Consider the following 23,344-nt stretch of genomic DNA (forward strand, 5'->3'; position numbering starts at 1 on the left):
TGAGTGTGCATGTTCATTAGCTGCAAACTGATCTGTTCTCTCCACCGTTCCTCACTGCTGTGTTTGCATCTGTGTCGGTTGAGTACTCACCCTGGCATCGCCATTGGCAGGTCTTGGCCCATGGTTGAACGCCTGTGCTGGGTCTTTGTGGTAGACCTTCAGGCAGGAGTGATCTGTGATGTTTCTGTAGGGGGAAGAAGTGTACGAAGGTAAAAAGGCAGCCCAGATATCACCGTCCGACAGCGGCCGATCCTGCCGCAGCCTGGCTCTCTTTAACAGCCCCGCCAAGGGTACATACCCTGACAGAGGCTCTGACAGCCCTCTGTTATATGACATTTCCTCTAATTCTCTAAAGTCTATAAAAACATCGACTAATACAGTGTTGAAACGTGGCTCGACTACACAAGTGGTCTCTCACTACAGTGTTGCACCCTGGACACTAAAGGAATCACAAGACATTTTTTACAGCCCTGATAAAGTATTAGTCACAAAGTACACATTGCACTTCGAGCAGGAACTCTGGAGACTACAGGGCAAAGTTGCTTATGTCTTCAAAAGTAGTGTTTTTTTTTCTCAAAAAGAACTAGAACAAATGGGTGTATACTATCTCAGCACAAGAAATCTGCTGTATTACTGATAAGACATGCTGTTGAATACCAAACCAGCAAAGTATAAGCAAGAAAAAGCAGTCAGCTAGTCTGCGTCTCCGTGTTTGTGTGCTTGTAAATGACACACACAACTCAGTACACAATACTTTGGAAACTGCATAAAGGGACATCAAAAAGCTCACATTGCTCAAACTTTCTAGAGTCAAACTTTCACCAGAGGAGAGAGGACAACAGGCAGGAAAGTCATCGGAGTCTCTCATGAGTGCTCTTCAGTTTGTTTGGGTATGTCGGAGATATTTTGCCATAGGGCTTTGGCTCCAAATAACTTTCTTTCTATTAAGTTTCAACATGAGGGTAAAAGGAAGCGGGTTTTCCTGGCCAGTGACGTTTCCTGTGCAGATGGAGTTTAGACAGGAAGGGCTAAGGGAGGAGAAAAGGAAAGATTGAAACTATGGAGCATTATGAGCCTTGGATGTCCCTTTAACACACTACACTGTATGCTGTCCACTTTATTCTAGGAATGTAACAATACCAGAAACTCAAGGTATTATTAAATAATGAACAGCAGCAGGTCATTAATGCAAAATAAACCTCACAGGGTGATGCAGGAAGTAATATATTGCAATAATGACCTACTCACTGTACATTATCCCACTTATTACATGATTACTTACCAAAAGAAATCAGCAAAAACAGACCTTAGAATGCTGTAACTGTCCAATTATTTAATAAAGCCATGGAATAACACCATGATAAAAAGGCCACAAAACTATATTTATTGCAATATTAAAAAACAAAGAAATATGACAACTCAAAAAATGTCATTTATTAAATAATAAATCTGACGTGTATAGCATTGTTTGGTGATTAAAATTTGTTTTTCCTTTAAATTTAAAGTGCTTCTGTATTCCTTCTTTAATATAATACACAAAAAGTAGCCAGCCATGACCTAAATATGTGCAAAAAAGTGTCTGTCTCTGAAAACAATGCAGCTGTCAGTAGTAGTCCTTTTATAAAATAAAGTAAAAATAATAAAACAATTAACCATGTAATATTGCAGTAGATATTGTTACAGTCCAGTACAATTTCTCTTGCAAAATTCAATATATTGTTGTAGTCCTACCTTAGCCAGTGCCCATATTTATCACACACAAAAACACATCTTTACCTGACATCGCTGAGCTCATAGTACATATTCCTCATGTCGTCTTTGACGTAGACGGCGACGCTGGGCGACTCCAGCATCTTCATGGTGAGCTGCTGTGGGAAGGCACTAACAAACAGAGCTCTGACAGTGTCGATGCTGGTGATCTCATTAGGCATGCGGATCTGTTTGGTCTCGTCCCCGTACTGCAGGTACAGCACTCCTGCAGACAGAGAGCAGGGGAGAGCAGGGCTGATTAGCAAACTCCTTTAAATTCTTGGAAATCTTTCGCAGGGCATGTGATTCCAGTAAAATGCATGAGCAGCCATACACTTTTGTTTCTCTCCTGGATTGTAAGCTCACTGTTTTTGTCCTCCTTGCAGTGTTAACCTGTTGATTCAAACACAACTCATCGTGCAGCCGTAGAAACCCTCCGGATATGAACCACTGTAGGCGTGGTGTGAACTACAGGGGGTCTTGGGGCCACTTGATTGACACACGAGAACCCCTGAAAGTCTTAAAATTTAGGGGAACATCTGGAAAAATCTTTTAAAAAATAATTTGACATTTCATTACTAAAACTGCAAAAAATGTATTCAGAAATAATACTGTGGTTGTATTTTCTTTTATATTGTCAATGAATACTTAATTGTTTCTCGTAAGGCTATCTTCCATAGGTGACACAGTTTCAATACATATGCATTACTTCCTAACTCTGGATTCAAGTGTGAAAAGCTGAATCAGAATAACAACAAAAACATAAGTAAAGGGGGCCCTCCAATTACGGACGGGTATTTTGCACGCTGACAGCAGGGCTTTTGGTCTCAAACTGCTGCATCAAGTATTGAAGGAAGTTAGCAACTGAACATGCTCAATAAAAGTTGGTCAAAATCTGATTATGGACCTTTTTCAACTATTTTTCATCTTTTAGAATTCATGTCAGAAAAGAAGACAATGCCACAACAAACCTGGTAAAATATAAAAAAAAACATTATTTTTGCAGTTGTGTAAGGCCTCCAACAAATGACCTAAATAAAAATCATGTGGTATTCCTAACCTGTGAAAACACAATTGGCATCTTGCCTGCATCACAATGTCTGCTCATGGCTGCTCAGTGTCTTAAATATTTTTTTAGCTTTCAAATTGAGGTAATGAATGAAAGCTCACCCTAACTTGCTGCCTGAAGGACATCAAAGTTAGAGAAACCAATAAAAACTCCTCTGGGGGTCATGTTTTCCTGGTAGATTTTGCAGGAGCATTCTTGTAAGACATGCTGTATTTTTACTAAACCTGACACTCAACTCTTGTTCATATTACTGTCTGTGTCTGAGGACATCATGCTCTATATTGCAGACAAATTACTAAGTTGGAGCAGCAATAAGGCACAGAAGCAGGACTGTGTGCTGCGGGTGGAACAGTAAAAGTTGTGCATCAAAAGGACCAAAGCCTGAACCTCTGAACTCTGGGTGTGGCTTCTGTACCGTGCTTTAGAAAAACAGATGTCTCCCCCGCTAAATTTATGGAAACGCCCACACTGCACTTGTATAAACAATGCCAGGGGAAAGAAAAAAAAAAAGTACATTTCTATTTCTTTTATGTGATTCATTGCTCCAAACAGCATGACACAGACTTTTATAGGGGTTATCTGCAGCAATGATAGAACTTTAATAAACGAACAAAGGAGTTTAATAAGTTTGTGTTCCTCCTGTAGTCATATTGTTTTGTATTTCAATAAAATCATCCAGAATGTCACATTCCATGCACTGCTGAGACAAAAGACATAAGGCTACTTTTGCATTCATGCCCTGAAAATAGCTGTTTTTTAAGGAAAAAAGCTACAGTTTTAGTTGGTGTAACCCCATAAAAGGGCAGAGCCAGTAAAAGCTACCAGATGTTGGTGAAATATTATACAAGATCCTACATGCTCCACGAGACAGAGTGAGACAGAGAGAGGGCAAATCCAGGAAATAAAATTGCTGAGTCTATCATTGCTCTCTCTGCTCTGTCTGGGTTTCTTGGTAGTAATAACTTAACAAAGTGCCCATTTGCAGAATAACTCCATCTTTCCCCCCCAAGAGCTGTTATGTTAACAGTTGGCTAGTTTTCATCCAGATGTTAGCAATTAATGCGAATGAGTTTGATGACAAAGCACCATTGATTGAAGCCTGCGTTCATGAAGTTTTTAGAGTTTTTACTTGCTGCAACCAAGTTGAAGAGCTCGGTTCTAACAAAGAGTCGTGTTACATTCCTGCGTTTGGAAGCAAATGGCCAGTGGGTTTCCTGACCAAATGGGCACAGTGCTGCAGACTGTCTGAGCTTTAAAAAGTTTTCCACAGTTCTCAAGCGAGACACAAAACTTTAAACTAAGCGTAGTCGTGAAAAAATACAATTCTGCAAACATTAATGCTTGAAATGCAACAAAAAAAAGCATATGAATACTGCATTACAACCACAGAATAAATTACCTGAAATACAATACACTTGATCCCACACTCTAGATTAAATCTGATACTCACATCAGGGGTTTTAAGGCTTTCCTGTTTTCTGCTGAGTCGTATGATGCTCTGGAAAAGACCACGCAACAACTCCTACAGCACAAGCTGAAGAAGCCCCAAACGTCCGTTGGGACCCAGCGAAGTGTGTGCCTGTGTGTTTGTGTGTGCGTGTGTGTGTGTGTGTGTGTGAGCCTGTGGGAGGGACACTGGAGTTAAGTGGTGCCCCCTTTTCTCTCCTCCCCCTTCATCACACCATAACCCCCCACTGTCCTAACGCTTTGTCCTGATGTTTTCAAGGAAGAGAGATGTGTGTGCACGCATGCATGGTAAAAGCATATTTGTTTAAAGTGTTTTTGTACAGGTTTGCTTCTCCAGCAAAGCAGGAGACGCTATTGGCACTGAGAAGTGTGGAAAACGGCACCCTAGAGTTTCATTCATTTTCACTTTGGTCAAAAGGCGGTGCCACTCAGACGCTTTGCTATTATTCAGCAGCAGATGCCGTGCTGAGTTGTGAGCTACCTTTGAACACTATCCTCCTCCTAAAAAATTACTTAGACTCTACACTTTGTTTGGGGAGTTCTCAAACTCTTTCCATGCAGCAACCTAATTCCAGTGTTTCTGCGCATATGGATGCAAATGAAGCGGCATGTGCGTTGATAAGGCGACCCATTTCTAATCCTGTCAATAACACGATGGCATATTGTGGATGGATTCCCTAATCTTTCACTACAGAGGAAATGAATTCTAATTAAAACGGAGCTGTGAGCTGAGGTGGAGAGAGTGGGGGGTGGGGGGTGGAGAGGAGAAGATAGATGGAGCGAGAGGGAAAGACTTGGACAAGGTGAAATGGCGAGATCGTGGTGTGGTGCGGAGCTATTTCAGAGAATGTGAAAGTTATGACGAGATTATGCTAAAAGAGCTGCAAAATGTAGGTTATCATAGAGGATTAATGTCAACTCACTTTCACCTCAGTCTATTCACAAAGTCAATTTAAGATCCCAGATAGAGCCTTTGTTCTTAATAAGTTTTAACAGACCAGATAGAAGAAGTTTTGCGTGGCACAATATTGACAGTTTGGGGATTTTGAGAGAAACTGAAACTAGATGACAGTTGATTGTCACATTTTGTAGTCAACAAACACAAACAACAAGCATTCTAATTCACATAAGAAATTTTCTCAACTGACTGAACTGTCATCAAGCCAAAAGCCTCACAGACATCATACCTAGTGAGCGGTCCTTTGTCTGGTTGGTCGATCGCACCACGGGCAGGCTCGCACGAACCCGGCTGCCGCGGGTGAATCCTGTGGGTGCGTCGGCCTCAGACATGGTGTCCAGTGAATCCAGGGAGGCCAGAGAGAGGTGGTCGACCTGATCGCCGACGCTGGGTTGCGGGCTGGGGCCGTGCTTTGGGCTTCTGCTCTGGAGGGGGAGGCACATGGAAACATAACACGTTACGGGTGAGACCACGGACACATTGGACAAAATACGATACAATACATGCTTGAGTTCATTCTCCAAACGACACAACAAAGTTTTCTAATTCTTCAGTGAGTGTCAAATATACTCCATGAAAGGATTATTGATTATTTGAAGTGGGGATGTATGAGGTACTTATAGATAGTCAGTGAATTTCCTACAGCATATGCCGGTCGGCATGCCCTTAATTTTGAGAAGCAGAGAGGAGTACCAACATGGAAGCTACGCAATAAACTGCTGTGGGCAGAGACAAAAGGTATTTCCACCTAAAAAAATGAATCTCAGTTTAAATGTACACTATATTTAGAATATTTTTACCACTGCACTTTCCCAGCCTTTTCTGACAGGAAACCACCATTATATAAGCCAAATATCACTCTCTCAGAACCAACAAAACTCCGTAATTTTACATCACTGAAGACAGAAGTTGCTGGTCTACTGTTTCCTTGATCTGTTAGTTTGTTTTTGTTAATGTGACTTAACCGATCGAAACAGTGGTAGACCAGCAACTCCCATGATCTGCGAGGTAAAATTACTTGTTGTGGTAATGGTGTTTAACTGATTAAGAGAAAGCAGTACTTTGCTATGCTTCCATCTGAGTGCCCTCTGTGCTTCTCAAAACTCAGGGTGTGCTGACCGGCATCTGCAATAAGTAATACACTGACGACACCACACTAAATAATCTGAACCATCCCTTTAAGACATGACGAATGTGGTGGAGTTAGAAAACAACACCGCATCTCATTCTTGGGTGAGCTAGAATAAAGCACCTTTGATGTTGACTTTGAGCTCGACTCCAGCACAGCAACTAAATAAACCAAAAGACTGCAGCCATGCAAAAGTGTAGAGAGGTGTTAATACTGCATGTCTCTGATACATGCTCACACATCTAACCCTGCTGCTCAGCGCTGTCCCACAAGCACCCCACAACGCTAAAAGTTACCAAGTATAAAGAATACAGGAGTCTCAACTTTTAAATTTCACATAACTCCAGGAGTCTGATTTAATAATGGTTCTAACAGTGTATGAGACCATGCATGATGACACACTGAAAGAGATCAAACAGAAGCCTACAATGTGGAAGAGGAATTTTTTTTGAAAACCACTGATTAAGGATCAAGACATGTGTCATCAAAACTTGGAAGATCAGTTGGCTACTGAGTAATCTGATCTGCATGACGTGGCATCCTCAAACCACAGCTACAATGAGACGATGTGTGACAAGACTACAGAGCCCATTGAGCTATTGTGCGCTGCTGCAAGGTGATCTGTTCCACGGGGACGAGGTGGTACTGAAACTGAGGGGTCAGTGAACACTGGGCCCTTTATGAAATGCTCTTCTTCCCTGGCAGACGTGGAGATAATGCAGCTGGAGACACGAGGGCAGGTCCACCGGGTTATCTCGAACACACCTGCATGCACACACGCTTCTGTTCTCTCGCACTCACACATGTATAGACGAATAAAGAATTTAAGCATTTTATATTAAGTGCGGCTGACATTTGTGGGAGCTTTCATGGCCAGAACTGGTTTAACCTGGCAGCCTGGCAGTGTGCTTGGCAGGCACAGACAGACAGGGAAGGTGCTAGGAGACACACAAGGGGCACCAGGGTTGGGAACGTGGTCACACAGCAGATGTTAGCGAGGATGCAAACACGGCCACACGCAAATGCGAACACAATGGCATGATGCAGATAAGATAAAAAAAAAGGCTGACTAACTCTGTGGGGCAATTGGATTTTCATCAAGTACCTCTGAATGTCAAGCTCAGAGTGAAGGGAGGAGAGCATGCCCTGCAAAGACTGACGTGAGGAAAAAAAGAAGAGAGATGGAGAAAACAAAAAGCAAATGGCCAAGAAATGCCAGTGGGAGGGTGAGATGGAAAAAGAAATGGTCATCAAACAAAACAGAGGAGCCATGGAAACAAATCAATTTCAGCAGAAAACCTAAGAGAAGTAGAGAGTGAAAGGAGAACAGATGAAAAGGTATCTTCAACGCAATCCAAAAGCAGTTTTCATAAGCTTATTTGAGTTTAATGAGCACTGACATAGAAATCCTTGAAACCTCATCGCTTAATAATTTCTACAATTACATTAAAGGGATAGTCTGAATTGTTTGAAGTGGGGTTGTAAGAGGTACTGTTATCATTGATCAGTTTACTACAGCAGGGGCGCACAAGAGAGGAGTACCAGAAAGAAGCTAAGCAATGAACTACCATGGACAGGATAAGCAACAAAGGGTATTTTAACCACTTAAATAAACAGTCCACCTAAAACAGATAAATATCAGTTCAAATGTACGCTATATTTAGAAAACTTTCACCACTTTACCTTGCTGTCAGACAGCCTTTTCTGAAGAGAAACCACTGTTAAATATCACATTCTCCAAACCAACCAAACTCAATAGGAAAATAAGCAATTTTACCTTGCAGAAAACAAGAGTTGCCTGTCTTTCACTGCCCTGTTTTATTACCATGTTTGTTATTTTTTTTTTTAACTTTGGTGAAGTCAGAAGTCACACAATAACACAAAAAAACTAACAGGATGAAGCAGTGGTAGACCAGCAATTTCCATCTTTTGCGTGGTAAAATGACTGATTTTGCATATTGAGTTTGGTTGATTTGGAGAGACCGATATTTAGCTTACATAATGTTGGTTTCCCGTCAGAAAACACTCTGCCGACAAAGTGAAGCGGTGAAAATATTCAAAATATAGGCCTAGTGTATACTTTATCATACTGGTATTTATTTTTTAGGTGACTTTTAAGTGGCTAAAATACCTTCACAGCAGTACAATGCTTAGCTTCTGTGCTTGCTTTCTTCTGCTTCTCCAAACTGGCAGCTTCTTGACCGGCACCTGCTGTAGATAACACACTGACTATCGATAAGTAACTCATACAACCCCGTTTAAAATAATCCAAACTATCCCTTTAATTGCCATTATCAACATTATAAATATCTCGGGTGCATTTACACCCATCACATTCCTCATCCTCGTGATATCTGCTGAGTCAAAGCGTGCGAATGCTCATGTGATGCACCTTCACAGCACCCTAACACAGCAGGCAAAAACTGCTGAGCCATCACTCAACTCCTCCCATAATTCCATTAAAATACGCTTAGGCTGCAACACCGAGAGATTAAAAATACATGAATAAAAATGTGCCCTCGAACTGTTAATACATGTTGATAGTCACCTTTTAAAACAGAAGGGTCATATGGAGTTGACATGCCACCTGAAACCAGACATGTGTCGGGGAATTTAATCTGGACACTGAATGATTTATGAGTGTATTCAGTGGTGGAGGGTCCAAACAGCCCTCCCACACTGCTCCTCTACCTTCTCATATGCTACTGTGTCACCCTTGGGAATGCTGAATCATATTGGCTTCCCTCATCAGCTGTAGGTAGTAATTATATCAGAGTGGTCTGGCACTGTAACAGAATATTTTCTAAAATACCAAAGCGGAGGAAGAGGAACCTGCATTCAAAGTTGAACTTGTATAAAAGTTTATTTAACTATCACATTTCATGAGTTCATTGTACTTTTTTGCATGATAAAAAACACAAATTTTGCCCAGCCCTACTGTCAGATAATTTAAGACAAAGTTCATAAATGAAATGTGATGGAGTCGAGCCTTTAAAGAAACTGGATGACATCGAAATCACACAGACAGAGCCAGGTTAGCTGTTCCCCCTGCTGGAACACCCTCCTGGCTCTGACATCATATTTAATGGACAGATATGAGAAGGCATTGACCTGCTGAAACTAGTCGTTGAAGTGTCACAAGATGAAACTACTCCACAACAATGCCTGTGCACCAAACTGTAGTTTAACTGGGACTAAGTAACCTTTGCCTGCTTCTTCTTTCACTTTCTTTTACTTTTTTCGTTTTTAGAACATCCTTTGTTGTCCATTTTTATATTTTTATACAGTTGATGGTCATAAGACCATAATGGCAAACCTCTGACAGTATAGAATTAAAAAAAAATCTTATGAAGCATACATGTTTAATTTCAGGATAAAACTGGTAGTTCTTCTTTTAAAAGGTATATAGTCTTGCTAATTAAAACTGTTGCTTTCAACTTTTGCTAAATCTCAGGAAACCGTTACAATACACAATGTGACAGGTGGAGAAGAATTGCACAGGAGAAAAAGATAGTTCAAGCGGAAGCAGTCACTTATAAAAGTGGAGAAAATTGCAAATGAGACCTTCTGCCTCCCTGTGGAAAGGGGTAATTAAGTTAAACCACTCCACGCCAGTCCACATCTGACAAATGAGGTGTCCCCTCCAAAGGTCAACAGTTTAGCTCCAGATGAACTCCTCTGTATCTCTTCCTCCTTCTTTCTCATGCATGTGCCCAGAGATCATCATTCTGACAGCGGCTACCTATGATACTGCCGAAATGGCGAAGACACTTCCTGTCTAGGATAAATCCATTTCCCACTTCAGGGTCCAGATGTGAAAACCGCAGGCAAACCGCTGATTAGCACCGTAAAAAAAAAAACCTGCTTCAACCCGCTCACACCTAACAGTACATTCCACACCAGTGACTTCCCCCACTTCAGTCGAAACCATACAGCCTGTGATTCTGCTTTTTCAGCAGCGCCTCCCTCTGTACGCCACATTTGCTCTGACAGCTATGATGAATGTGAAACTGAGAGACCGACATTAGCTTATACACAGGAATATGACAAGTTATAAAGTCATGAAAAGAGCCCCTTGGGAAGGAACGTGTCTTGAAAATAGATCTTGAAAGCGTCAAAGAAAGTAGAAAATGGCTGTACTACAAAGATGGTGGGTTGTCTATGATGCCATTGTCAGCGGATTGTTGGCAGGAGACCTGCATCAAATATTCACCATGATTCAAGTGTGTCAGCGCAGGTCTAGAAATAACCAATTTCATCTAAATGCTTGTGTTGTAGGGGAGACTGGGGATGGTTGCAACACTTTTTGCATTTCCCTGAGTTACTCAGACACTATTTGGACAATATCAACCAAATCTTTAAACTTACATACATTATTACAGTATTATTTATTTATTTAGTATTATTTATCAGACAATTAGGGTTCCAAATTTTATTAATTTTCCTTGACTGATAGTTGAAAACGCTGACAATCGAGTAATTGATTAATCATTAAAAATTAGTAAGATACAAAAGGAACATTTTTTTCTGTTCTTCAAAGTTTTAATTCATAAAGGCCATTAATCAATTAATGATAAATCATGAACATCCCTAAAAACAAGGGTTATTAGGTTTGTTCATGCGTAAAGTCATTTGCAATACAACAAACTTTAATTAAACGTATTTATTGTGCAAAACTGCACCTGTTTTTTTCACATTCTAGTATGTGAACTATTTTCATACAACTTCACACATTTGCATTTTGGTTAACTATTCGTTTATGTACCCCACAACATCTTGATCATGTACTCACACAACACGTTGTCGCAACTGTCCCCGCTCAATCAGCCCTGACAGAACATCATGTGCTAGCTAGACACACTGAAATAGACACATGCTAACCATGTCAACAAAACAAGGACACGAACTAAGTAAGTTTTGAGGAAGAAAAAAATCTTTCCTACCTCCAAAACAAGTATTTTCAATAAATGCAGGGGAATAGTTAACGTGTCTGTGTGGTCTAACGGAGCACGTACATCACTCTGGCCATGACCTGACTCGTTACAACCGTCCCTTGTTGCAACTGTCCAAAGTCTACCCTATAGCTGCTGAAGAAAACTTTTCCTCAGGCCGTGAGCCACTAGCTCACAAAGGCACTACTCAGTGCATGTTAAGGTTTCTAATGGTCTTGAACATTGCTTGCAGCAGCTTTATATTAAATGGATGTCAAGTGTAATGTAATGTGGACAAGTGATAATTAGGTGAACAACCAGGCTTGCAGAGAAAATGGATAAAAGAAAGTCAGTAGCTGAAATGTGTGCTGTCTGAGTGTGTGTTTGAAAGAGAGAGAAAAAGGGATACAAAGAGAGACAGAGTGCGTGCATGAGTGAGTCAGGCCATTGTTCCAGAAAATCTGACCCGTACCCAGGACATCCTGAAAACATTTATGCAACAGTGGTCTGACAAACAGTATGCTGTCATTACAAAGAAAGCTCAGGTCTATGTTTTGTGTGTGTCTGCATTCCTAAAGTATATTCAAATTTTATAGGTGAACGATATTACATCTATTACACACTTTCCACTCTCTGAAAGCTCATTTACGCTAAATGTCCGATTAGGATATGGACGGATCCTTCTGTCCATACCCTGCGTTCATTTCACGGACAAAACAGAGGAGTACTACCAGTAGTCGTGGCAGCAGTAGAGCCAATAGGGATGTAATTTTACCAAAAACTCAAGGTACAATAATACTGCAGTAAAACGTCCACAATGCAATATTTAAAGTGATATTTTAAAAAAGGCAAAATGGCAACTTGAAAAATTTGTCCTTTATTTAATAATAAATCTGATGAGTATGTATAAAATTTCTTTTTCCTTTGACATTAAATTTCTTTCTTTAATAGAATAAAATAAAATAAAAGTATAATAACATAAAAGAGCCTTAAAATGCCAACTTCTCACTGTACCTCGTGCTTTGAGCATGTATGAACTGTGCAGTATGGGGGCTTTTCAATGCTACCTGTCACCTGTCTTGGATATTATAGAGCCATTTCAAACTGAGAGGACAATGTCGCATGATTTCACCGAGCTGCAGAACAGATTATGTTATATCACACGGCCCCTGTCTTAGCTCCTGACAGACAGGCTGACACGCGGAGCCGAGATGGGGCGATTAAAGTAAATCACAATTGTTAAGAATAATGGCAGCTCGCACCAGGAGGCTGCTGTGTCACTCATGGAGTTTTAAGTATAGACATAGCCTCGAAAAACTGCCAGAGCGTCATGCACCACACCTGCTGCCAGCCTATACAAAGCCCACTGATTGGTGCCTACTTTCTTATATAATCAACATATCTGAGGTTATAATAGATTTCTCATAACAGGCTGGCTTTCACCTTCAAAATAAGAACATATACCTAACAACTTCGCACATACATGATCATTTCCCATAAATAGTTGCCGCAAAGGATAAGTGCCCACTAACATGGATTTGAACAAATTTGGGAACAAAAGGAGCAAAAATAAAAGTGTTGTGTTTATATTTTGTTGAGAATAGATGCATTTAACTACAACAACAGCTACTATCAGGATCTGACTGTGATAGCATGCATCATCTCACACGTACACAAACAAATCAAACACACACACAGGAAACCAGAGAAACAAGTTTGATTCAGTTGCTCAATGTATGTTGTCTTTCCAGATGTGAAAGAATATAAACATGAGAGTGGAGGAGGAAGTTTGTGTGGCTTTAAACACAAACTCTGGTGTTGTGAGCACGGCTTTCCACTTAAGATGCTAATTTGGCCCTTGCTCTGGGGAGCGGAAATAGAGCTAACTGTAATTACCTGGCCTGATCTGTATGGCAAACACATAAACAGAGGCCGGTGGCTCTGCAAACTGTTAACCCCTTACTTAACTTGTCTCGCTCTGACACGTTATTATTCCACTTAGAGTGTTGAGTCTGGCCGTCTGATGTGGTGTCAAATTTGAGTAAGATGCTTTTTGTATCTGTGTCCTTGAGCAAAACACTGAATCAGTACTGTCCCCCCTTTTAGTTTAAAAGGTTTTCCACAAAAAAATAAAAGTTCAAAAAGCAGCAACAGGCCAAAAACAGTTCATTAAAAACACCTGTGCGAGTCTAAAACTCTGTGCCACTGCAGTTCTGCTCAACTTTGAAGAATAAAGCCCCTGTCAATCAAGCAGTCAGCGTTCGGTCCGTATGCTGTCTGTGGACAGACCATCATCCTTTGTCTCCCCTAGCCTTAATGACATTATACCAAAATCCCCTAGTCATCCATTCCCATTCATTGCCACCACATCCCTCTCTCCCTCCCTCCTCTGATGCATTCCTCCTCTAATCCCTTCATCCAAATCCCCAGATGACCTTTCAGAGATGGGCTCGCTTGTTAATTGGTGTGTTAAAGGGAGATGACTTTATAGCATCCACAGTCAAAGCTGACAGTGAAGGTGAAGCTGTGTGCAGACGATGTGGCTGGGGCTGGGTACTGTTCACACTGGAACCGATGTGATACCAGAACTGGAACCCAATGGTAGCGTTTTTTGGTACTTTAATCTCTCTGTAATGATAAAAATGTAATTTCAGTTGTGAAAAAAAGTATAGACTTTGCAGTTTCAGCACTGTCACATATGAGAACATTTTGTTGTTACTATCGCAGTGCATACTTGAACACAGTTATCTTTCCCCACTAATAGTATGTAATAGGGGTGTCACAAATGAAGGGGTCAATGATCAGTGATTTTTTAGGGTTTTCTTTTCTGTCTCACCTACTTGCATGCATTTGACATGTGTCCGAAGAAAGAAACAAAACAAAACAATACTTCAAAGTCAATGAGGCATTGCTTACTAGTAGCCTGCATCCGCACTTTTCTGTCTTTTTAATGAAGTCTTTGAAAAATTCAGTGACAGCTGACCAGGCATAAAACCAATGATCTGTTGATATACTAATCAAGACTTGATTGTCTTACGACGGCATAGCTGCCAGTGCTAATAAAATATATGTTTAAATCAAAAATTGATTTATAATCAAAAGTCAAATGGACTCATGGATTTGGAGAATCATGACAACATGCAGCCAGTGGTTTGGCCAATGCTAGTAAAAACGCTGAGCCAATGTCAAGAAAGATCATGAAAAAAACGCAGCTCCAACAACAATGTATCCAACTGGCTAATTCATCACTGGAAGATGCCGATGAAGTTGTTGATGCCTCACCTAAGAGTTTTGTTGTCCATGGAGGATTAAGTTAAACTTTTTAGGCACTAAAAGTTTTGAGCTTTGCATTTTGCATCACAAATACTGCAGCAAGTGTTGTTTTTTTGTGTCGAGTTGAAAAATTTAACCACACTTGTGACTTTTTAGGAAGCTGCAGGAGCAATACCACTCTCTCTTTCTCTCTTTTTCTCTATTACTGTCTCGTCGAGATGCACTCCTAGCTAAAGAAATTTGGCACTAAATTAATTAAAATTAATTAGCACTCAGTAGTACTGATATGATTCAGCCTTAAAAGTACTAAGTTCACTTCCCAATCAAAGTTACTGACTCAACAGCAATGTAGGCTGCCTGCTATAACAAAATGGATGACATAAAGGCAAAAATAGCCAGCAGAGGATACCATTTTGGGGATAATACATCATCCAACATTTTGGAGAAACTTGGTGGTTTCAAAGACTAAGAGAGAATAACGTTGTTGGTGGCTTGCTGCTTCTAAAAAGTGCCAAAAAAGTATTAGGTTATGATAAACACAAGCTACGCACATCATCACTGAGAAAACACAGTTGTAGGAACACACATGCTGTGCTAATTGACAGATACTTTTCAAAGAACACAAGTGAGTGAGAAGTGGGAATCTGTGTGTGTGTTTAATTATGCTTTGGGTTGCAGGTCTGGGTGGATCCACATATGACTTGGAGAAACTGGACCCGTGTATGTGACTCTGGTGTGCAGACGTCATTGGCAGTTCAAGACCCGCTATCTACGAGTTTATAATCAACAAATCACGCCACAAATTTATGGGCAAAACAATAACCAGAATTGTTACAGTATCATCTCATTGGCAAGTAAAATACAATCAAGCAGATCTGTCAGATTGCAAATGAAGTGCATAATCACAACAGACACAATGCTGTGCCTGTTGACCCGATGCAGAGAGGAGGTAAGATGACTATCTCTTCCGCCACGAGTGACATTTCCAACAACTGAGCTACACCGTCCAATTGATTTCATCCACTCACGCATACATGAGTTAGTCATGGTTATCACCAGCAGACATCACGCTCTCCTCTGAATGAGCGAGGTCACAAAAGGCAACTTTGAGTAACCATCAGATATATCAGCCCATGTGGAGTTTGTGGAGTGGAAAACGCAGCCTTGAGTTGTTTGCTAAGTCATTATAATAGCATCATGAATATCTATCTAATTTAATCTAATTTAAACAGATTTAAAGCAACAACAACATGTGCTAAATTATCTTAAAAAGCATAAATGTAGTATTTACCATCTCCGACCACTGGCGATCTCCTTCCACCAGAGACTGGAAACTCCCTGGTCTAAGGGAAACAGGGTTTCTTCCTCCACTGTTGTTTCAGCCCTTGTAGCACTTGCTCTGGACAACTGCCCTGTCCTGCTCCCTTCCCTTTCTGCTCTACCTCACAGCGGATGCCCCTTCATCCAATACACACACCGCCCCACATCCCAAACTCTCCAGCAGCACAATACAAACACACACACAATCCACACCCGGCGGACAGCAGGGGAAAAGTCATTGTTTGTATGTCTGCCTTTTGCATTCGTGCGCCATTGTGCGGGGCAGAGATTGCCGTTCAAACATTTCTGACTTGCAGGCTATTCAAGCAGCTTACAAGTAAAAAAATCTGATCCCTGAAACAGCTTTAAAACTCCATAAAGTTTCCATCCAGTGCTAAGAAAATGCATTTTATCTTAAAACGGCAGCTCCAACACTAATCCCCATGTCCAATCTCAGCTTCCATCTCACTGCCCTGAGGCTGTGGCTGAAGACAGACAGATGACACTAGTGTCCCAAGGAGATAAGACCTAGCTCTACCCTTAGGGATCCCGAGAGCCTATGCAAGATATGCTCAGCAGGCCCTCGTCCTATAGAACACACAGACACTCTTGACACGCCCAATGCATCAACCCACGCTCACACATCCAAATACCAATGCATGCAAATGCACGTTTGTTTCTAAGCAAATTTGGCAGCACTTTTAAACTATACTTATAACACAAGCTGTACTTTGTATTAAATCGGACAATAACTAGAAATAATATGTTCATTATTATGCAGTATTGGACCCTTTATTAGACTTCATTAGCGGTTAATTAAGGACACATTAAAACAGAACTGGACTGTAAAAGTGAAATCACATATCTTCTACTTCGAGACATACCTTGTTTGCATATTTGCCAACCCTCTAAATTTTCCCAGGAGAGTCCTGTTTTTCATTTCCCACTCCCTATATCCTCCCAGGATCACAATTCTCATTATCACTTCAAGTTTCATACTTTCTGGTCCTTTTCATCATCAAAACCTGTTTCTGACACTGTACAGTGTGTATAAGCCCTACACAACTCTAAATGTGTACTGCTCCCACCTGGACAAAAATACAGCTACACCATCATCAGACTTCTAAGACAAATTCCTGGTTCTTAAGGAAAGTTTTAAAGAACAGGGAATGCATTTTCTAAAATCTGCCGTGTCAATTTTCTTTTAGGGGCGAGGACAAAAAATAAATGACAGAAAGAAGACTGATTAATATTATTTCATGCCAGTGATTTCACACTAGCTCAGGATAGAGGGACAAAGTATTCTGGTATTCTTTATAGAGAATTAAAAGTAAAAATTAAAATTATTCAACATAAACATGCTGTTGCAATGCAGGAAACAAATCCTCTGAAACTCAGTTTTTTCTGGTATTGAAATTCTCACTACTTTTGAGGTCTCCAATGCCCACTTTAGTTAAATCACCCACTGACAAAATATTTCCCTTCCTCCATAATTTTGGTCTTTGTTTGGTAGATCTAGTTAACATATTGTTTTTAAATAGAGTCGTAACATCTAATATGTAATTTCAGTTTAGTTTACAGTACAGGTCTTTTGTAATCTGCCACTAATTCCCCTCTAATAAAATCTAATGAGGATCTCATAATGGGTCTAATTGTGTCTTATAAAATATGTTATTTCTAGTTTTCATCTAGTAAGCCTTGCTACATCTTATTAATGTACTGAAAAATAAAGTGCGACTGCAAATTTTACAATAAAGAACATTGGGATCATTATAGGAAAAGTGTGTTGTGTTGCTAAGTATACACAGTTTTATTTACAAGGTGCCGTGTTCAAGACAAGGTGTTACATAAGACTACAGGTCCAGACTTAGACCAAGATTGGCAGATCATTTACCAGCTGTGCATGCAATGATTTGCACACACCTACGAGTGTGCAACCATGAAGCCTCTCACCCCTTCCTGCTCACCGTCTCTCTTAGCAAACAAATACATGCAAAATATTTGCTGACGGGGGCACAAAGCCATGATCTGTCCAGACTTGTTCTTTAATATCACTTCAGCAACAACAAGTTTCACAGCTCTGAACACTTCCAGCGTCCCAAAATAACCCAATAAATGTTTGATTGACTCTCACAAAAACACAGGATCCCTCTATAGTGAAACACAAAGAGAGCGTCCATCTATATATACACGGTGGACAAAGCCATGCTCATATTCTGGAAGGCCCATTTATCTGACACGTCCTCACATGAACCTGGTCTGTCTCCAGAGAGCGCCTTTCCTGAGGTAAAAAAAAAAAAAAAAAGGACCTTCCAGGTCTAATTTGAGCCTCTCTGAGTGTATATCTGAGAACGTGTGGATGTGTGTGTGGCTCCAAGCCTGTGGTCACCAAGACAAAGAGGGCTTTCTTCTCTCAAGAGAGAAATCGGAGTCCTGCATCTTCTACATCATGTTGCACACACATAAACTCACATGCGATCAAAGGAGCTTAATTCTAGCAGCGCCGACCCTAAACCAAATTCTGTATCTTTATTCTCGAACAATAAGTTAGAAGTCTTGGCTGGTTTTAAATTGCTGTATTTTGTCAAGTGTCAAGTCTCCTTTTCGTCCCATGAAACCAGCCCTGATAATGGCTTTGCTATTCATGCCTAATTAACAAGTCACCGAGGAGCACATAGGCTCCTCCACTGAGCCTAAGATTTATTATACCCACTCTCCCAGAGGAGAGTTTCTCTCTGTTTGGAAAAGAGTCAGATAATCAGTAATAAACTCAAGTTTTAATTAAGCTTGATGAAACTGTATCTGTTGTTTCTGCATTTCCTGTAAACATAAGCCTCTGCATATCACTTACATGTAAACATTTGTCAGCTACAGTTTAGTTTATAGAGTAACGTTCTTCAGGCTATGAACCCCTCAGCTGAGAGCAGGGACCCCCTACTACATATACTGCATTGAATATTTCCAGGTCTTCTCTCATTTCCATTTACCTGTAGCTGCTGAGTCAGCGGCACCTGTACCATATGTTAGTGGTTTGTTGGTGGTTTCTGAAGTGGAGGATACATCAGTCTCTTTCTTGTGAAGTTGCAAAATTATCGGCTGTGGCTCACAAGAGTCTGGACACTGCGTGGCAATGAAACGTCTTTGAACTGATTGTTTCAGTACAACGTAGCCAAACAGATACGCAGCTATGAATAAGTGCTGCACACTGATTTAGTAGGTTAGCTAGCTCACGTTACTGCACATGGACTGGTAGCCTTTTGTCAATGTTGTGTAGATTAAATGATTTGGGAGTTTTTTTCAGACATATTTCAAGTTTATAAAAACAAAAAGCTTTCCATGCTATAGAGGGAATGCACTTGACGTCACTGTATGCAGAAGTGGCTGCACCCACCGAGTGGCAGCATTAGCTGTCAGCTTGAACACAATGACAACATAACAAAAACATTTAAAATAGGAAAGAGCTGTTGTGCTATTGACTGTTCAAATGAATTAAACAAAAACCAGAGCTATATTTTCACGGACTGATGAAAGTTACCGAAAAGAGAAGCAAATGCATTGTTACAATTCACAGAAACAGGCACTGACATGTGGATTTGCCATTTTGTGTCAGGTATGTTGGAATTTGGGGTAAAATCATACCTTAACTTACATACTGTATTGACTAATATTACTTATCAGTTAAATATTTAGCATCTTTTGTTTACATTCCATGCAACTGAGCCTTTAAATAACCACACACTGCATTGTGCCCCCTCACTCCTAACATAAATGCTAACATAACGCTGCTGCATGTGAATATGTCTCTCTAATAATGTGATAAAATAAAAATATCTGTAAAACCTGTCCGGATCTGCATGTCTGCATCCCTGCCATTTTAAGTTCACCAGTAAATCCTGCCTTGAAGTGACGCTATGACCATGCATCCAGGCATTTGTACGCCCTTAGACTTTGCTTTGTGTGTTTCCCAAAAGTCTAAACCCAGTACATAAAAATGTCAGGGAGCCTGATTCCTGGCCAAATGTCCATGGACCACTGCATCTTTGGGAAGTTGCAAGGATCACTGTCGAGTCCAACTGCCTTCAAATGAAGCAGACGATTGTTTGTTTCACAGTTTCCTCTAATAAAAGCAGCCGCGTTGCAGGATGTTTTCACCACTCACTGGAAGAGTGACGTCAGGGCACACCCTCTATACTCTCTGTGGTTATCTAGCATGCTTATTTTTATCACTATCCATTGTTTTTTTTCTCCTCAATGACTGGTAGTAACATGCGTCTTCCTCATTATAAACTTTTGACAGAAGTTACCTGTTTTTGACCTCTGAGAGACACAATACTCACACATTAACACATAAACAGTCCTGAGATCTCGCCTCAAGATGACTCAGTTAACCATATGCGATAAGTCGTGAAGCTCTAACTCTCACTGTCAATAAACAAGAGCACCCATTGGTGCTTGAGGTGCTAAATCGAGTTTTTTTTTCTGCACTGAGCTTCAGGCTCACGACCGACTGCTTTTGTTAACACCAAGTGCGAAGTGTGAAACAGCTTAAACAAAATATAGCAGGAGCTGAGTTACATGGACATGAATGTGAATGCTTGTATAAGTTAAACACGAGCAACAGTTGAAGCAGATTATGGTGTCAACGTGAGGAGGAGGTGCTATGATAAACTGCAGCACATGCTCCACTTCTGTCAAATAGTTTAATTTATTACTGATTCCATTAGCTGCTGATGCCTGAAATATATACTTTCCCACTTTCCCACTGTGTACTTACTCATATTCCAGGTGTTCCCTGTCATCTATGGCATCTTGTTTGGTAAAAGAAAAAACTGTTCTCGTTCTATCTGTTGAAAATGTATTTCAAACATTTAGAAAAGCAATTCTTCTGACTTTGAGCCAAGCTGCTGCCATGTTCTCTCCTATCCCCGCACCCGCACTCTACTGAGAACGGCCAACTGGAAATAAAGCACAGGAGATCAAAATAAGGTTTGAGCCAGATGCTTGGAGCTGGTCCTGTCAGTGCTGAAATCATCCTGGTGTGCCTCTGTCTCTGCTTTGCCTTTTGAAGTTTGGTTCATACCTTTGGCCCAAGGTGGAGTCCAGATGTCGGGCTGCATGCAATGACTTGCAAAGCAGTGGTACAGATAGATAAAACAAAGGAGAAAACACCCCTTTTGCTTGCTCCCCATTGGGTTCTGGGGTCAATAAAGCTTGGAATCTCTTTGCCAATATATCAAAATTATTAACAGTTGTATCTGAGTATCTATCAAGATGGAAGATGTTCTATCATGCATCTGGCTACTATAACTCCAGACTAAAGACAGACCATGTTAAACAGGAACACAGAAATTTGAAAAACCAACCCAGCGGCATGTGCGTTTGATCACCCTGTCTGGTGACAACATATTTTGTCCATTAATTTAGCAACTCATTAAGTCAGTGTGTCAATCTAGTATAATGGCTGTCATTGTCATGTCAACAAAAACATCATCAGTGCCAAGAGGAAACAGAAAGGATGGCGAGATGCTTTAGTGTTTCCGTCAAGTACAAAGCAGTGACCAGCCAAACAGGTAGGCCGAAATAAATCTGGCGAAGACGTGACATTTGAGGGTGGAGAGCTTTCAGGCTATTTAGTAACTGACAATGAAACTAATCTTGTGCTTTTACTTTATCGGTCTAAGTACTGATGGTCACGCTTTTTTCCGCTGCCATTTACTACACATGGCGCAATACCATGGTTATGTGATGCCTACTGCAGGGTTGAGCTCATTGCTGTCATCACAGCAAATTTTATTTTGAAGGGTCAATTTCATGTTATGTGATTGTGCAATGCATTTGAAATCAGCACTGTCACATGTCAAGCCAGAAACAAAGCCTCTGACTGACTCAGCCCAAGGTATCATGGGACTTCCACTGGATGGCCAACAACAACAAACACAACAATGGCTTTCCCCGACACATACAACACACGTATTACACACTGCCCTATTCCTTAAAGGAGCTACGCCACTCTTCTGACAATACCCTTCAATAAAGTCCAGTAAAATGTAATTATTTGGGCAGTTGCGATCTCTTGGGAACATCTTGCTTTTTCACTGCAGTGAAAAAAAGTCCATAGTCACAACCTTAGTATTACATCACTTTTGGCCAAAACATTAACAGCTGAAAACATCTGCGGTGTTTATTCCACCAATGCTCAGTTAATTCATTAATGCTACTGGTACTGAAAATTGTCCTTGTTACTACTTGCTTGCGTTCTCTATGTTTTTATAGTTTAGTTAATGAGTAGTTTTGCCAAAATAAGCGAAGGAATGTTCCTCAGAAGAAGCTCCTCAGGCTGCTGTATTGACAAATGGTCTTAAGTGTACCCAGAGGAATGTAAGGGCATAAGGTTAAAGCGGTCCCAGACATTTCACCTCCATTCTCCGCAAATCTGTCAAGAAAATCTGAACTTTTTAGGATCCTCATAACGAGCACCTGCCCGTTAAACCGGAGGAGCAACAATACAACTCTGACTTCTGTTGTTCGCTAAAGTCTGAGCTCTGTTATGATGCAGCAGCAGAACTGTGCACTGAAAAGAGCTCAGACCTGATTAGCTGGTCTGATTAACACACTGGCATCACATTTGAGACAGTGTGTAAAAATCTGTCTGGCTTGACTCATTATCAGCGGTGATCAGAGGCAGGTCCATCAGGGCCTTCTGTCAGAGCGGCTTAACCCCCCCACGACACTCAGGATTAGACACAGTCCTGGCGCCACTCCACTGACCACTTGTCCTCTCAGCTGGGGGTGCTGCACCCCGAAAAACCCAAACCCCCGCCACCCAACCCCTGTTAACTGGCAGGTCAACGCAACGCCCGTCATTAACCTCGTGCTTCTTGTTTGTGTTACTCAAGGTAGCTCTCAAAGTGTCACTTCATGCAGAGGTGGCAGATGCTATTAAAAATGGCTCCAGCTCCTGCTCCCGATGGTCAGTGGAGGAGGTGCGATAATTTTAAACAGATGTTGTGCTGCAGACCTGCTGCACACAGTGTCTGATTGTGTGATTTCAGACACAAGGTGCAATAAAGGCTTCAACAAAGAGGTGTTTTGTGAAAATACCACGAGTATAAATGTTTCAGTATGAAATAATTTGCAAGCCTGCCAGATCATCTCTGTTAACTCTTGTAATACACTCACACAAGTAAAGGGCTTTACTAGAAGAGAACCCTTTCTGGTTTCTAGTAGAACCTTTTACAAAAGTTTCACTTGGAACCCTTTCAGAGGGTTCTACCTATACAACCAAAAGAACCATCTGTGAAAGATTTTCCACAAAACCCCCTACAAGCCCTTTTCTACCACATTAGCTCTGATTCTTGAAGTGCTTCCGTCCAAGATCCTAGAAACCTTGGGGGTAACTAGTGAACCAACCCACAATTCCACCTGTTTTGAGAAGAACCTTTGCAGTC

General features: G+C 40.9%; 1 protein-coding gene across 2 annotated transcripts in view; it reads right to left on the reverse strand.

The window, feature by feature from the left end:
• The window catches only part of kiaa1217 (KIAA1217 ortholog), a 124,228-nt gene that overhangs the window by 31,018 nt on the left and 69,866 nt on the right, over positions 1-23,344 (reverse strand). Inside the window, exons 3-6 of one of the 2 annotated variants that reach the window (XM_084747644.1) lie at positions 7,447-7,527; positions 5,473-5,668; positions 1,777-1,975; positions 91-184 (exon numbers count right to left, since the gene is read on the reverse strand). In XM_084747644.1, coding sequence (XP_084603770.1) covers positions 91-184; positions 1,777-1,975; positions 5,473-5,668; positions 7,447-7,527 — 570 coding nt within the window. The remainder of the gene's footprint in view (positions 1-90; positions 185-1,776; positions 1,976-5,472; positions 5,669-7,446; positions 7,528-23,344) is intronic. The other variant, XM_084747645.1, reaches the window with a different exon arrangement.

Source organism: Lutjanus erythropterus, chromosome 21, assembly GCF_056507025.1.
Source record: "Lutjanus erythropterus isolate fLutEry1 chromosome 21, fLutEry1.hap2, whole genome shotgun sequence".
NCBI lineage: Eukaryota > Metazoa > Chordata > Actinopteri > Lutjaniformes > Lutjanidae > Lutjanus > Lutjanus erythropterus.